This window comes from Ips typographus, linkage group LG2, assembly GCF_016097725.1.
Source record: "Ips typographus isolate SLU linkage group LG2, UJ_Ityp_2.0, whole genome shotgun sequence".
Taxonomy (NCBI): domain Eukaryota; kingdom Metazoa; phylum Arthropoda; class Insecta; order Coleoptera; family Curculionidae; genus Ips; species Ips typographus.
The window spans coordinates 21,528,942-21,545,478 of NC_138423.1; the positions used below are offsets into that span (position 1 = coordinate 21,528,942).

Sequence of the window (16,537 nt, forward strand, 5' to 3'; positions counted from 1 at the left end):
CAACCACTTAAAAGAACCGTTTTGAGATCCTCTTTGTTGTTATTACTTAATTGCGTACAGGGTGACAAAAATAGTGAACCACCATACTTTTCTTGCGCACCTTGTATACAGTAAGCAAAAGCGGTCATGCAATCTTACGATGTTGGGTTAAGGAGTTTATTACAATTTTTTTGTAACACCGTTTTCGAGTTATTTACGAAAAACTGGTTTAATACAACAAATATTTAATTCAGTTGAAGTTGTGGATTCAAATCTGAACACGATTTAAAGAACAGTCAAAGACAAAATCGCCTGTAAAACCCACTTGGAGTAAGAAAATGTAAATGTATAATGTGTGCTTATAATAACGTTAAGTTGTACTCAGTTACCTGATTGAACAGTATAATCACCTTTATAATATTATTTATGGAAACGTTTTTCAATTTATGGTAGTAGCAGTTTATTATAATTGATTGATTCTTGGTAGTAAAGATGATGAAATTGCCTAATTTAGTGTTCAGGTTTGACAGTGAAAACAATGAAATTGACTGTTTCAGTGTTCAAATTTGAAAGTACAAATGATGAAATTAATAGTCTTAATTTGACAGTAAAAATTAAAACTGACTAAATTGACTTTTTAGTGTCTCAAAGTAGAAATAATGATATTGATTATTTTATTGCTTAAATATCACACTAAAAGTTCAGAAATTGTCTATCATAGTCATGAAATCGACTGTTTTACTGTTCATGTTTGACAGTTAAAATAATGAAATAATGATTGTTCGAATTTGACAGTGAGTTATAGTGCTCAAACAACACTACAAATTCTGAAATTGTCTATTGCAGTGACCAACAGTTAACAGTAAAAATGATAAAATTGACTGTTTCAGTGTCAATTTTATCACAGTAAAAAATGCTGTGTTTTTTTCCATTTTCCTTTCCTTCCTATAAAACTTCCTTTCCTTATATTGGGAGATTACCCAATAATAATAATACTTCTTGAATATTAGTCTTCTTTATTCCATCAGAGAGCATCATAAAGACGTTAGTCTTGAAATTTAGAACAAACTTAGAGAAGAACCAAGTTGAGATAAAAATAGTCTCCCCCATCAATATCTATAAAATTTAGAGCAAGAATGTCCTCAATGTGAACTATTCTCTCATTGAACTTTTTAAATTTTCGGTGCTACTGATTAAAACTTAGCAAGAAACATATTAAGTAGATACTTACAAAGACAGGCACATCCTTTGGACTAGCTTTTCCATAACACTTTTTACCCTCCGCCCTCATGCCATAATACAACTGCCAAACACTAGGTCTTTCGTCTTTGTTCGTTTCCACTTTAGACACGCCCTCGCCCTCCACCACCGACACCCCGTCACTTTTATCACAGCAAGCACCTTCCGAGCAGTTTTTGGCACTAGAAATACTACCACTCAAAGTCCTTCGGTCGCCCAACTGGTTCAACTTGGCCGATCCCTCCTTATTGGGTACGTTCATCTTGTAACGGCATAACGTACCGTAAATGAGGGCGTTCCGAAAGCCTCGCGATACTGTGGAATCCTGTTCCCACTGGGATAGGATCGATGGAGGTTTCTGGCCTGTTGAATGAAATGTTCAGTTATTTTTTCTGAAAAAATTGTTCTAAAGTTGTTATAGTACCATATAAGGGTGGTAGAAGTGGCGTGGTGGTTCTACGACCACCTGGGGGACTATCACTCAATCCGCTACTAGACGAACCCGATGGAATTTGGTAAAAGTCGTCCTCGTTAGTGGAACTGGTCGAAGTGCGGACCCTGTCACTTGATGACGCCGAACTATGACTAAAGGCTCTGTGATTTGGTTAATAAAGCGGCGTTAATTGGAAACGATTGATGAAATAGCGGTCGAACAATGAAACCAAATCTCAGAAACGGTTTCGTGTGAAACTCACCTTAAAACCGAATTAACCCTTCTGCTGTTACTCAAATTCACGCACAGCTTTCTCATTTCTTCTTCGGTGCACATTTTCAAGGATTCCAGTTTTAGTTTGATTTTGTCATTTATGATTTTCAGGACTTCTTCCGGATTGCTACCCTGATTTTCTAAGGCGTGATTTATGCTGGCCAGCAGATCCAGCTAAAATCAAGTAAATGAGATACGTGTTGGAAAAGGAAAACGGTACAGTTATGAAAAAACTTAGCAACCAATGTTTTATTAACCGAAAAACGTAAAGTTTAGCTAGCATACAGTGTGAATAAGTGACGTCATTTAGAATGATCATAGAATGATCAGTCACTGCTCAATTGATTCAGTTATTCAAAATTCATTGCAAAAAATATGAGAAACAAGTGACAAATAATAGTTTTTGTTACTGAACAGCCTGTAGTGATTCCCAATTTCAGCCTTAAATCTGTATTTTTAAATAATACAAATTTCTGTTAGTGACAATATCCAGAAAATTGCAAATTGCTAACTTAAATCCCATACCACTTCAGGACAACTTTAAAGTCAATACAAATACGAAAATATACCAAATACAGCCACATAACTTTTGTCAGTCTTAATCTAAAAATGATTTGGATAATTCACTTTTTTTGTATTTGCTAAAGTAAAGTAATATACAGGGTGGTCCAGTTTTAAATGTCAATAATTCACCAATCCATAGCCAATTAAAAAATAAGTTGACATTCATTATGTCATTTTCCTGAAAAGTGCTTCCTAAGGAAAATACAGTCCTTCAAATTTCTGTTTAAAAAATCGTTTTTTTTGTCATAACTGTCAGACCGTTGAAGCAATATTGATCAAATTTGGAACAAACACTTTATTACACGTTATTACGGTCAAAGACCCAAAACTAACCCAACCCAACTTAAAAATTGTCTTGGAAACGGAAAATTCACTTAAGAAGTTTAAAAAATATTATTGTAGCCAGTTTTCATGGCAGTTCACAGGCCTAAAAGCCAGTTTATCCACTGACCACAGACTTGAAAATGTTATTTCAAGCTTCTTCACTATTAAATTGACTTCTACACTCATAGGTGCAATATATTGTAGCATCTCTAAGAAATTCAGACTGTTATTAAATGCAATGCTTTTTAAGACTGAAAAATCGAGTTTAAGACTATTTCCAACAGTCAAGTTTCTTCAGTAATAAAAGTAAAAAATTTTGGTACCAAATGCTACAATAATAGTCTTGAGAACTAATTTTTAGAAATAAAATAGTCTGAAAGAAGCGGTTATAAACTTAAACTTTGGAGCACTTAAAACATGCAAAATATTATTTTAAAAACAACTTTGCAGCTGATATTATAGGCAGATGACTTTGGAAGAACCAAATATGAAAAACTAATCTTACACAATTTTACGTATTGGAATATATCAAAACATCATTCATGATTTGAATCATTATTGATAAGAATGGCAAAAAGTGAAAAAGACTTGGAGCACTAGAAATAGTATAATTACTTTCAAGGAGAAGAATAGAGAATAGAAGAGTAATGAAATGGCGAACTAATACTGTTCTAAAACCAAGTGTCTTTTCATTGAAAATCGTTGAAACTAAAATGTCTGTTGACAATCATCAACTATACTCTACTCAAAATAACGCTTACCAGTAAATCCTTTGCTGAAACATCCATACAATTGTCAAAACAACCACTTGGTGCACCATCCCGATACTTATGGTTGAGCTTATTAGTGTAGAGCAATAAGGCTTCGTCTACTAAAGAATCGTACCCGCAATTGTTGATGAGCAAATTTCTAGGATCTAAATGACCTAAAAATGAAATAAACCATCGTTTTTCATCCAGCAAAAGTTTAATGGGAAGTTTAAGACTTAATACCAGGCCAAATAGGCTGAGGCAAGTCCACCTGACCTTCTGGTATCGTTGTAAGGGTACCTCCCGAAGAGGAGGAGAGATGCGATGGCACTGATTTGATTGGCTTTAAGCCGCGTCCAGCGATCTGGAACAACTTATTTTGATTAATTTGGAAAGGAGTGATGGGAACCAAGCTCACTCTTATTGATTTTACGTAGGCTGAATTCTGATCCACGAAAACTCCACTGTCTTCCACGTTTTTTAGGTCGTTACAACCACTTTCCAGGCTGCTAGCTCCATTGCTACCTTCGTAGCCTGAGCTGGTGGATTTATCCTGAAGGGAACGAGAGTGGGGATAGTGGAAGTCGTCATAATCGATTTCAGGTGAATTGTGACGTTGTTTAATGTGATGGGAGGTAGATTTCTGGTTAAGGGTGGCTTGAGTAGGACGTGATAGTGGTTTGGTAGGGGAGTGACTGAAGAGAGGGTTCACCCTGAAATAGATTATTCTCTGAGAATACAGATCTAGTTTATTTCAACCATGAAGTGAATTTCAACTTGAATTGCATTAAAAAATCGCTCAAGACATTGGTCCACTTTGATACGAGACGACTGGTACTGAACTTTCAGGTTATGCTCATTAAAGGACTTGTTACATGACTCGCATGGTATTTCATAATAAGTGCAAAAAAGAGTTTTGTAATTAACGCTGTAAAACCGATTCAACAAATTGTAGGAAATACGTTTAAGTGTCATCACGACGACAAAGAAGCCATATACTTTCATTTTTACAGTTTTAATAGCCGAGGCAGTTAATTACTGTAACTGTTTGTTTTTCAAAACTAATCATAGTCATATTAAATGATGATAAGTGTGCGTAAACTCTGTCAAGTTCACAGTCACGTGATTAGTTTCAGAAATTACATTTGAACAGTCACGTGACAACATTATCTTTGACAAAATAAATTTTGTGTCATTTTGTATGATTTTCATTTGTTATTCCACATACCTGCTAACAGAATACACCTGATCTTTACCCCATCCTCCTTTGCCCTTTACCCCATCCAAACCAAGAGCAGCGAGGGGGTCGTCGGTGATGTTGCGAGGGTCGGGAGGATCTGGGGGTGGTTTTCTCGGGGGTTCACCCACCCATCGGGTCATAGTGGACAGTTCTGGCAAGTGAATTCTTTTTGTGGAGAATGATGATGATGATGATGCGAAAATTTGGTTACAGTGCCTGGCATTTTACTGAACGTTGGTCAGGTGTACTGAAAAATAAAAATCCACTTAGAACAGCATTTTCGGTCGATATAATCTAGTCACAGTCACATGACAACTGTCAAATTTGCTCTTATTGAACAGAAGAAAAAAAAGGATTCACAAGCACGCAGGCCCAGAATGATTGACTATCACGCGTCATTGTACTACATCTAGTGTCTTTTGACAGCTGTCAGGTGAAAATTATGAGTCAAATAACTAGCAGTAGTCACGTGATTACCGTCAAATTTGTGCACCGGAAAAAAGTATTGAATTGAACAGGAAAGTTTATGTAAAGCTCAGTCGTTAATTCTTCTTATAACAAATCGAAATTTGACAAGTGTAACACATTGAGTTTTGACTATTGAAATAGTCAAAAATGTTGCTTGGAAAATTCCAAAAACTCTGTGTTGTCATACGATTAACGTAAGCATTTTAATAAATAGAAATTGTCAAATTGAAGCTAGGAAGCCTTCTCTTAAAGACAGCAAACTTTTAACTGTCTTCCAGTAGTCAAATTAACAGTGGAAGGCTTCTTTCTGTCTTGGAATAGTCAAAAGTGCTGCCCCAAAGCCTCCTTAAGCACTTTGAGTTGTCACATTAATACTGTAAGCATTTTAATAGGTAGAAATTGTCAAATTTCAGTTGGAAAATATTTTATTGAAAACAGGAACTTTTTACTGTCTTCCAGTAGTCAAATTAACAGTGGCAAGGCTTCTTTCTGTCTTGGAATGTTCAAAAATGCTGCCTGGAAGGTTTTCAAAAGACTCTATGTTGTCATATGATTACCGTAAGCATTTTAATAAATAGAAATTGTCAAATTGAAGCTAGGAAGCCTTCTCTTAAAGACAGGAAGTTTTTTACTGTCTTCCTGTAGTCAAATTAACAGTGGAAGGCTTCTTTCTGTCTTGGAATAGTCAAAAGTGCTGCCCCAAAGCCTCCTTAAGCACTTTGAGTTGTCACATTAATACTGTAAGCATTTTAATAGGTAGAAATTGTCAAATTTAAGTTGGAAAATATTTTATTGAAAACAGGAACTTTTTACTGTCTTCCAGTAGTCAGATTAACAGTGGCAAGGCTTCTTTCTGTCTTGGAATGGTCAAAAATGCTGCCTGGAAGGCTTTCAAAAGACTCTGTGTTGTCATATGATTACCGTAAGCATTTTAATAAATAGAAATTGTCAACTTGAAGCTAGGAAGCCTTCTCTTAAAGACAGGAAGTTTTTTACTGTCTTCCTGTAGTCAAATTAACAGTGGAAGGCTTCTTTCTGTCTTGGAATAGTCAAAAGTGCTGCCCCAAAGCCTCCTTAAGCACTTTGAGTTGTCACATTAATACTGTAAGCATTTTAATAGGTAGAAATTGTCAAATTTTAGTTGGAAAATATTTTATTGAAAACAGGAACTTTTTACTGTCTTCCAGTAGTCAAATTAACAGTGGAAGGCTTCTTTCTGTCTTGGAATAGTCAAAAGTGCTGCCCCAAAGCCTCCTTAAGCACTTTGAGTTGTCACATTAATACTGTAAGCATTTTAATAGGTAGAAATTGTCAAATTTCAGTTGGAAAATATTTTATTGAAAACAGGAACTTTTTACTGTCTTCCAGTAGTCAAATTAACAGTGGCAAGGCTTCTTTCTGTCTTGGAATGGTCAAAAATGCTGCCTGGAAGGCTTTCAAAAGACTCTGTGTTGTCATATGATTACCGTAAGCATTTTAATAAATAGAAATTGTCAAATTGAAGCTAGGAAGCCTTCTCTTAAAGACAGGAAGTTTTTTACTGTCTTCCTGTAGTCAAATTAACAGTGGAAGGCTTCTTTCTGTCTTGGAATAGTCAAAAGTGCTGCTCCAAAGCCTCCTTAAGCACTTTGAGTTGTCACATTAATACTGTAAGCATTTTAATAGGTAGAAATTGTCAAATTTAAGTTGGAAAATATTTTATTGAAAACAGGAACTTTTTACTGTCTTCCAGTAGTCAAATTAACAGTGGCAAGGCTTCTTTCTGTCTTGGAATGGTCAAAAATGCTGCCTGGAAGGCTTTCAAAAGACTCTGTGTTGTCATATGATTACCGTAAGCATTTTAATAAATAGAAATTGTCAAATTGAAGCTAGGAAGCCTTCTCTTAAAGACAGGAAGTTTTTTACTGTCTTCCAGTAGTCAAATTAACACTGGAAGGCTTCTTTCTGTCTTGGAATAGTCAAAAGTGCTGCTCCAAAACCTCCTTAAGGACTTTGAGTTGTCACATTAATACTGTAAGCATTTTAATAGGTAGAAATTGTCAAATTTCAGTTGGAAAATATTTTATTGAAAACAGGAACTTTTTACTGTCTTCCAGTAGTCAAATTAACAGTGGCAAGGCTTCTTTCTGTCTTGGAATGGTCAAAAATGCTGCCTGGAAGGCTTTCAAAAGACTCTGTGTTGTCATATGATTACCGTAAGCATTTTAATAAATAGAAATTGTCAAATTGAAGCTAGGAAGCCTTCTCTTAAAGACAGGAAGTTTTTTACTGTCTTCCTGTAGTCAAATTAACAGTGGAAGGCTTCTTTCTGTCTTGGAATAGTCAAAAGTGCTGCTCCAAAGCCTCCTTAAGCACTTTGAGTTGTCACATTAATACTGTAAGCATTTTAATAGGTAGAAATTGTCAAATTTAAGTTGGAAAATATTTTATTGAAAACAGGAACTTTTTACTGTCTTCCAGTAGTCAAATTAACAGTGGCAAGGCTTCTTTCTGTCTTGGAATGGTCAAAAATGCTGCCTGGAAGGCTTTCAAAAGACTCTGTGTTGTCATATGATTACCGTAAGCATTTTAATAAATAGAAATTGTCAAATTGAAGCTAGGAAGCCTTCTCTTAAAGACAGGAAGTTTTTTGCTGTCTTCCTGTAGTCAAATTAACAGTGGAAGGCTTCTTTCTGTCTTGGAATAGTCAAAAATGCTGCCTAGAAACCTCCCTAAACACTCTGAGTTGTCATATTAATAATGTAAGCATTTTAGTAGGTAAAAATTGTCAAATCGAAGCTGGTAAACGAATTCTGTCTTGGAATAGTCAAAAATGGAACCATTAAAAGTGCTACCAATGTAGTTCATATAAATCACGTAGTCACGTGATAATTGACAAATAAAATCTCTCACAAGTTCACGAGCCAGTTGTCAGAAAACATTTTGACCACAGTCACGTGACAATATAATGTATGTAATTATTGTAGTCACGTGATAGTTGCCAAAGTTATTTAAATTCACTGGAAAAGCGAATATTGAATAGATACTTTAATGGTAATTTCAATAAAAACATGAACAATTTTAGGTAGGGTTTTGATTTGATTTCAGTGATATAGGGTGAACAAGAATTGTGATGGTAATAGCATTATATTGATTATTTTTCACCCTGTATCTGAAAAGAGGTTGTTCAAAAACATTTTCTAGAGTAACACCCTGATTTTTGATGCATGTTTAGTGTTAAGATGCAGAGTTAGTTTTTTAAGGTTTGGTTGACATTTTCCGGAGCAAAATTTGACAAGAGTCACGTGACAATATAATTTCTAGAACAATATAAAACGTAATAAAAACATCTAACAAACTGAATGTCACGACCTTATGCTCCTTTTCGCGATCTTTACCATGGCGTAGATCAATAGACAAGCGAAATTATGCGAATTCGATGAACTTAATACTTGAAAATTTTAATCGCTAATTTTTTATGTAAAATAACGACCGCCAAATCTCAGTGTCGAAAATATTATAAACACAATACGATATGCAAATCAGCAAACCCCGAAAATTTCCGTGGCATTCAAGCGAAAGAAAGTTGAAAGTGTTTACTGGGTAAGATTTAGCAGAAACCTTTGTTTTTTTCTTATAATTTAAAACTGAATTTTAAGTAACTTTCTATCATATAAATGTTGATTTGATTAATGTCTTTGGTGTGAACTTATAGCAAAGGCTGATAAATTGCTTTTGATTTCAATTTTGGGTTACTGATGAATACCATCCCATTTTTTTTTTGGGTGTTTAGTTTCATAAATAACCTCATAATAGAAAGTCAAATGATTCAATTTATAAATGAATATTCGTTATAAACATATAACTTTTCAATTGTCAGGTAAAATTTGATGTATTTTTTTTTGTATATTTCTTGCATTTTAAGTCACCCCTGTTTTCTTTTATAAGGGGATTTTCAAATAGTCTTTCGACCCAAAAGTTAACCGGAAAATTGCACCTAACGTAAAACGTAAATAGGACGAGAGAGCCATCAACATTGCAGAAAATGTATTCAGAATTAAATTTGTGTTTGATTTAGATGGTATTTTGGTAAAAAGTAAATATGATTATTTTAGCAACAGTGAGTACTTAAATCGGGATAAGGGATAAGACAATTGAAGAAGTACTTAAATGATATACTCCAATGTAACATTGTTACAATTTTTCAACTTTCATTGATGATCATTATTAAAGAAGATCAAATGATTTTTAACATTACCATAACATAAGGACCGGATATCGTAAAAAGACCCAGAGCTTCATTCATCACGCAATTGCAGCAACTAAACAAACATATTATAACACACCATTGAGATTCTGGAACAAATTTGCCATAGAAAGTGTAAATAACAAGGAGAATTAAATCTACGGCACGAATTAGGCAAAAGTGTGGCCCAACGCACGCCTATCTCGTTATTGTGATGGGTATATGGTCATGACACAGAAAATAACATGGGTGTTTAGTAATAATGGGTAATTATGGTAGAGATAAGGCTGCGTACGAATTGTGGTATTGTGTAAATGTGTATTACATGGTTGAGATTTAGAATAGTGTATGTGATTGAATGCCAATTTGGTTTGTTATTATTATATAATCGATTCAGGTAATCAATAATAGTTGTGGTATTTTAACATTCAGTCACAATTGTATTCCTTTCTTATTTATACCTTCATAGCCTGTAACTTTTTGAGTGTCTGAACTGATGCTTCTAATTGGCTGACTGTCATTTGATAAAGTCACGAGATCTCAATCAGAGTTTCTCTTGCAGTGGTCATGTGGTATCTATTTCAGCAACTGACATGTGACTAATAAAGTATCTTCTATCTTTCTTCTTATCATTGATGTCCTATATGGATAATTTTCAAATCCTCGTATAAAACAGTTCTGTGAGATTTTTATTTCTAGGTCAGGTTTTGGAGTCCAAAAAAAATCTCCAAAACTCATTATAATGTTAGAACGTTGTTGCCAGCTCAATATAGTTCGATTGCCAATAATTGACAGTTGACACTAAATAATTTAAATAAGATATACTCTTTGGCTTGGTTCATTTACAAGTTCAGGTACTTTTTGCCCGTAAAAAAAGTCTTGTAAGAATTTCTCTTCTTATATGTACAGGGTGTTTCAAATTCGCTAGTTTAGGTTCGGGTATCTCCAAAACTAGCAAAGATAGAGCAATGCGGTAGAGAGTACAATTTTCTATAACTTTCTCCTTTTACATTTTTTTGATATTGATCCAAATAACCGAGTTACGCTTGGTTGAACTTGTGTAGTCTTTAACAGCACTTTTTTGTGCTTTGCTCCAGTTTTTAGGGAATATTTTGATCAGGAGGCCCTTTAGGGCAAAAGTACTCTAATGCAATCTGGTAAAGAGTGAAATTTTCTACCACTTTTCCCTTTTATACTTTTTTCATATTTTTTCAAATAACCGAGTTAGGTTTGGCTGAATTTAAGGGTCTTAAATTATTTTTTTTAATTTGATATTGTTTAAGAATTACCAAAAAAATAAATAAATTTTATGTTCAACCCGGTTTTCTCGGCCGTTTTGATTTGCTTTTTTCTAAAGTTTTGTTACTTTTCTGTTCTGTCAAAGTCACGTGACACATGCACACACAATTCCGCCATTTTGGCGGCTATTTTGACATTCTTCTCCATTTAAAATGGAAAAAATTCTGTGACTTTTTATCATTATCTCTTATCTTATTTGATACATAATCATAATGTAAAGACTTTTATAGGTCGATGGATAGCCAATAAAATGGGCTTTGTGAAAAAATGACAACTGCGTTAATTGGCTTGACGGTTTGGCCGCTAGAGGGCGTCAAAGTTGATGAATTAATTTTCCACCTTTGTTAGTGCACAGTGTTTCATTCAATCGTAAATAACTTGCTTATTTGGTCCACACTATATAAACTTTAGTACGTCAATAGACAGCCAATGCAATGGGCTGCCTAAAAATATGACAACACTGGTTGGTAGGTTAAACCGTTTGGCCGCTAGAGGGCTTCCAACTTAACCAATTCTTCTCTCAACCTTGAGAATCTAAGCAACTGAAAACAGTTTTCAAATTTCTGCTGGCATTTTAAAGGATCAGAATCTGCTAAAGCCATTTTGGTGTTTCTGACCTCCAAGAACAGTTTGAGAACCTCTTGTAATACTTTCAAGACTCAGAAGACAGTTTGAAAGACACTGGTGACATTTTAGTGTTTCTGATCTGCAACTGTTTGAAAGCTTCTAGTGAATTTTTTTAAGGATCAGAAGACAGATTTGGAGCCACTTTCTGAGCTGCAAACAAGCTGGAAAACGAATGCAACCTTTATATCAGCCAAAGTTTTGGTAGTTTTGGAGATATCCCGTTAAAGCCATCGAATTTGAGACACCCTGTACTCAACGTTGCAAAATTGTGAGACAATACGAATTCTCTCGTAAAATGTAAACTGTAATTTTCCCATTGGAGTGCGTAAGCCACTTTAGGAATTCAACAAGACTGTTCGCACTTCTCATTGTATGTAAATCTAATAACCGTGCCACTGTCACTAACCTTAATTTGTTAAGATATATCGTTTTGAGTTAAGTGTACGATAATTAAAATTGCACATTACAAAGTGTCGGTGATGGTGGCAGTACTACACAATCAACCACGATATTTCACTGGTTTGGCATTTACGAAATTTGTCTGTCGCAACCACATATACGCGGGTAAAAATGGCTGGTTTGTTGTAAATTCGTTCAATTTAAAAGTGACATTGTTGTTATTTTAGTAGACTCACATTACTACTAATATTAAATAGTGAAAAAATTCCATAAATCTAATTATCTAGAAAATATGGTATGTTGTTTTTGACCCAAATTCGTACGCCAACTGGGTGTTTTTGTTGATTTTTGCATTGAACTTCGGAATTATTAATGGTCTAAAGTGGGACACTGACGTCAGTATTAAAACCACAATTTAATATTTGTCCTGGAAAACCCATTCTGATGAGTAACAGTGTGTAGCTAAATTTGTTCCATATTAGAAGACAACTAGGTAGAAGTAATAATAAAAAAATATCGGATAAACAGCTTTTGAGATTAAATTCTGAGAAAGGTCACGTGGTTGTATACATTATATCAACACTGCAGTCACGTGATGAAAACTGTCAAATTTCCGACCACTTTGTAAAGGTGTTCAACAGGATTGATTAGTGTTGTTTTTCATTAAAAAAGGGAAGTTTAATTTTAACAAAGTTTGATTTTTTTTAACTTAATTTCTTGCATCTTGGAATGGAATTTTACAGCGGGTCACGTGATGTTTGCAAACGAAAGTATCGCATCGCCTGATGACCTGTCAAATAATATGGCAAAGTGTGCTTTGAGCGGACTGGATCTCTCGAACAAAGGGTGCTGTGACCATTCAAACGCGGCGTATCACCGCCCTCTATACTAGAAAGCCTAAAATGTCACTTTTAATGAAATATGTTTTTTTAAATTGTTTCGTGTAGTTGATTGCAAGTTGTGAGTGAAAAATCAAAAAAAGGTTCATTACTGATCCAGCTATGTATAGATAGAGCTTTTTTGTACACAATCAAGTCCAGCCTAAACAAATTGGTTAGAACATTTGTCCTGGAAAGTACAACACACAGCAACCTAGTTTTTTAAACACTGTTCAATGTAAGAAAATCTGTAAATCCTTGAAACTAGGTAAGCAAAACTGGTAAATGGTTATTATGTTATTACCAAGAACATTCATTCAAAATTATTTTTGTTGCTCTCACAATGAAGGATATGCTTTAAAATGTAACTCACATACCTGTGCATGTAACAAGTACCTAATAAGTTTTCTGTACTAGACAGCACTTGTACCTACCATTGAGTATAGTGTTGGAGTAAAATCATCCCACTTCAAAGTGTTCAACCACTGTTGAGTTAGATCCGGTTTTTTGTAAAGTAAAAAACTGACACGGTTGGGCTTTTTCCTGAATTGCTGTTACAATGTGGCTTGGAAAACTTATGAACGGCAGCAAACAAAAATAACTTACGCAAATAACCTCAAGTCTTGATTTTAAACCGTAAAAATTCATCTAATCCTCAAAAAACTCAATTTCCACAATACAAACTGTCACCACTATTCCCGCAATATTTGACACAACATTTGACATTTGATCAAAAGCTATTTCGCTAGAATCCGCCGCCGGAGAGAACCATTTCATTTTTTTCTAAAAATCACGTGACCTCTTGATTACTAAATTATACGCACGCCACGTGACCTTTGGATCATATCGCGTTCAGATCCAAAACAAAACGACTAATTTCCTAGTTGTCATTGTTGTTGCCAGTTGTCACTATGGCATCTATTTTGAATTTAAAATTTGAATATCGTTCACTAAAGTGCTAAAAGGTATTAAAAGTAAAGTTAAAGTTGCATATTTGTGTTGTTCGTGAGTTTTGTGAGTGATATGAGGGTGACAGATTATGAACCAAGAGCAGCAAATTTCCTGATCCCGAAAAAAAACCCCAACTTATCTAAAGCTTATGAAAACCTTGTTGGAAATGACCTAGTCAAGTGCGTATTGTTGAATTACTTTTTTGTTGATAAATAACTTATTACCTATACAGTATAAAATAGCATCACAAACAGTATGTTGTGTGTACTATTTACTATAGAACACACCATTTTTTTATCAAAACCTGATATTAACAAATAGTGGCCAAACGGTGTGATCAATCAACTCATGTGGGGATATTTTTGGAAAAGTTGCAATCTGCTCTATCCTTTGTTTTCTTCATAACATTTTGACGTAACTTGTCAAATAAGGGAGTGAACTATTCTAGAGTTTTTAGTGTTTTATGTAAACCAGATATAACCGGCTTAGCAAAACATATCTAGTGTGCCATGCAAAACGCCCTCTCGCGGAGAAATTATAATAGCTATATCCAATCTGTCAAAACGTGACTTCAAACAGTTCCATTGACATGTAAATCTAGATTTATAAGGTTTTCTATGGGCGTATATGTAGAGTTCTATTGGCGCTTTCTTTCAACCCATGATTTTGGAACCAAACGAGTTATGATTCAACAGTCCCGTGACACCATGATTATAAAATCACATGACGGTCATGTGACGGCATACTAGAAAGCCTGCTTGTACTTGTCAAAAATTCCAATATGGCCGAATTAGATTGTTACCTACTAACGTCAAAATATTCTTTATTTGAATTGAATTTGTATTATTTTGAGTACTTTTTACTGTTTTGAACAAAGTTTTGAGGAGTTTTCAGAATTTTTTTTCTGTATATTTGGTATATTTTTGGAACATCCTGTAAACTTTCAATATTATAGTATGAGTGTGTACTGTAAACTTGCAAATAGTAGGCAAAAATATAAATTAATGGTCGTACCATATTGCAAGGCAAAAAATAACCAAACATATATGATACTTCGAGCTGGTAATTTACTTCGCAACCGATCGAGAGTTTATAAAATCAGTGTCGATGGCAAACATATATAATTCAGTCATAATTACAAACATTAAAGTCTATTTTTACGCTGTTTTAGTAGCTCGAATTAGAACAGATTACCTCATAATCGAAGAACAAAGAACGGATCGTGCATCCGGACCGGTATTTATGCCGATTTCATAATTGCGACAATTCTTGCAACGTTGAACTACTTATACTTTTGATTTTTATCAAATTAACGATATTTAGCAATAAGCGAGTTTTTACCCCACTTTGTACTATTAAGGTTTCAAACAACCTACTTGTTAACGTCCTTAATCACCGCCCTCTGTACAAGAAAGCCAAGAAGGTGCATGCCAAAAATTCCAATATGGCCGAAATATGGGATTGACAGTTTGCATTTGTTTGTATTCTGGAAATTGAGTTTTTGGATGATTAAATTAATTTTTAAGGTTTAAAGTCAAGACTTGGGATTACTTGCCAAAGTAATTTTTGTTTGCTATTATATATTGTTGTTTATATGTTTATTGTTCTAGTGAAAGTGTACCTAGTTTGTGTTCATTTTATTGTGTTATCACTATTGTTATTGTTCCTTCATTGTTCTATAATTTGTGGTTGGTTTTTTAACTTAAATTCTATTGCCTCTACAATATGCCGTCCACTGGTTGTTTGCCAAATTTCTAAAAGCAATTTGGTGAAAGGCCCAAAAATGTCAGTCTTTTACTTTCCAAAAGACCCTGCTCGAACCCAACAGTGGTTGAAAGCTTTGAAGTGGAATGATTTTACTCCAACACAATACTCAGTGGTAAGTACAATATGCTTTCTCATTCAGTAAACTTATTGCCTCTTACATACATTGGTATGTGACTTATGTGAGTTACATTTTGAGGCCGCCTGCATTTTGAGAACAACAAAGGTTTACTCTGAAGAAACAGGACAGCTTTTAGAAGTTCTATTGGCACATTTACATTTTAAAGGAAAGGTCTTGGTAATAATATAAAACCCATTTACCAGTTTTGCTTACCTAGATTCAAGGATTTCCAAATTTTCTTTGATTGAGCAGTTTTTACATTAGTTTGTTGTACTTTCCAAGACAAAGGGTTCTAACCAAACTTGCTTTGGCTGGACTTTATTGGATATAAAAAGCCATATCTATACATATCTGGATCAGGAATGAAGCGTTCTTTGATTTTTCACTCACAACTTCTAATCAACTACACGAAAAAATAAAAAAAAAACATATTTTCTACTGCATCTCCATAGGTTTGTGTACAAAAAAAAATCCGATAACGCCGCCATTAAAAGTGAGATTCTAGGCTTTCTTGTAAAGAAGGCGGTGCCTTAATACACACAGTAATAATGACGTAATTTGATACTGAAAATTGCGTGGGATGTCGTGATGTGTACGAGAAATTATCTTTACAAACAAAGTTCCGGATGTAATATGTTAAAGTCGGGATAACACTTCAAACATCAGGGTTAAAAAATTTTAGATTTTTAAATAATAAAAATTAACAAAATACCTGTCACGTGATGTTATTTCCAATACATTTTCGTAGCAAGAACCTCTAAAAACCGTCTTCCAAAAAAAAATTCAACACCAGCCTATAACGACGCGAACTATTTTTGGTACCGAATTAACCAGCGGCCCACCCGCAGTACCGCCGCAATCGAAACTGAAAGTACCCGCAGTAGGTGCTGCTCGAACGGAGCGTGGTCGATGGCCCGGTGCATCTGCAGCTGCAAAAGACGCCTCTGGGTCTGAGAGCAAAAGGTGGGAAGAAGGACGTCGTTGCATTTTTCGAGATACTGAAA

General features: G+C 34.6%; 1 protein-coding gene across 5 annotated transcripts in view; it reads right to left on the minus strand.

The window, feature by feature from the left end:
- Positions 1–16,537, minus strand: part of LOC145724692 (uncharacterized) — a 34,873-nt gene extending 18,336 nt beyond the window's left edge. Inside the window, exons 1-9 of one of the 5 annotated variants that reach the window (XM_081973078.1) lie at positions 13,304–13,372; positions 13,132–13,248; positions 4,790–5,048; positions 3,980–4,274; positions 3,805–3,925; positions 3,574–3,737; positions 1,914–2,098; positions 1,643–1,812; positions 1,211–1,581 (exon numbers count right to left, since the gene is read on the minus strand). In XM_081973078.1, coding sequence (XP_081829204.1) covers positions 1,211–1,581; positions 1,643–1,812; positions 1,914–2,098; positions 3,574–3,737; positions 3,805–3,925; positions 3,980–4,274; positions 4,790–4,941 — 1,458 coding nt within the window. In that variant the 5' untranslated portion in view covers positions 4,942–5,048; positions 13,132–13,248; positions 13,304–13,372. Of the gene's footprint in view, positions 1–1,210; positions 1,582–1,642; positions 1,813–1,913; positions 2,099–3,573; positions 3,738–3,804; positions 3,926–3,979; positions 4,275–4,789; positions 5,049–13,131; positions 13,403–16,245 lie in introns of those variants that run through there. The other 4 variants (XM_081973079.1, XM_081973076.1, XM_081973080.1 and 1 more) reach the window with 4 other exon arrangements.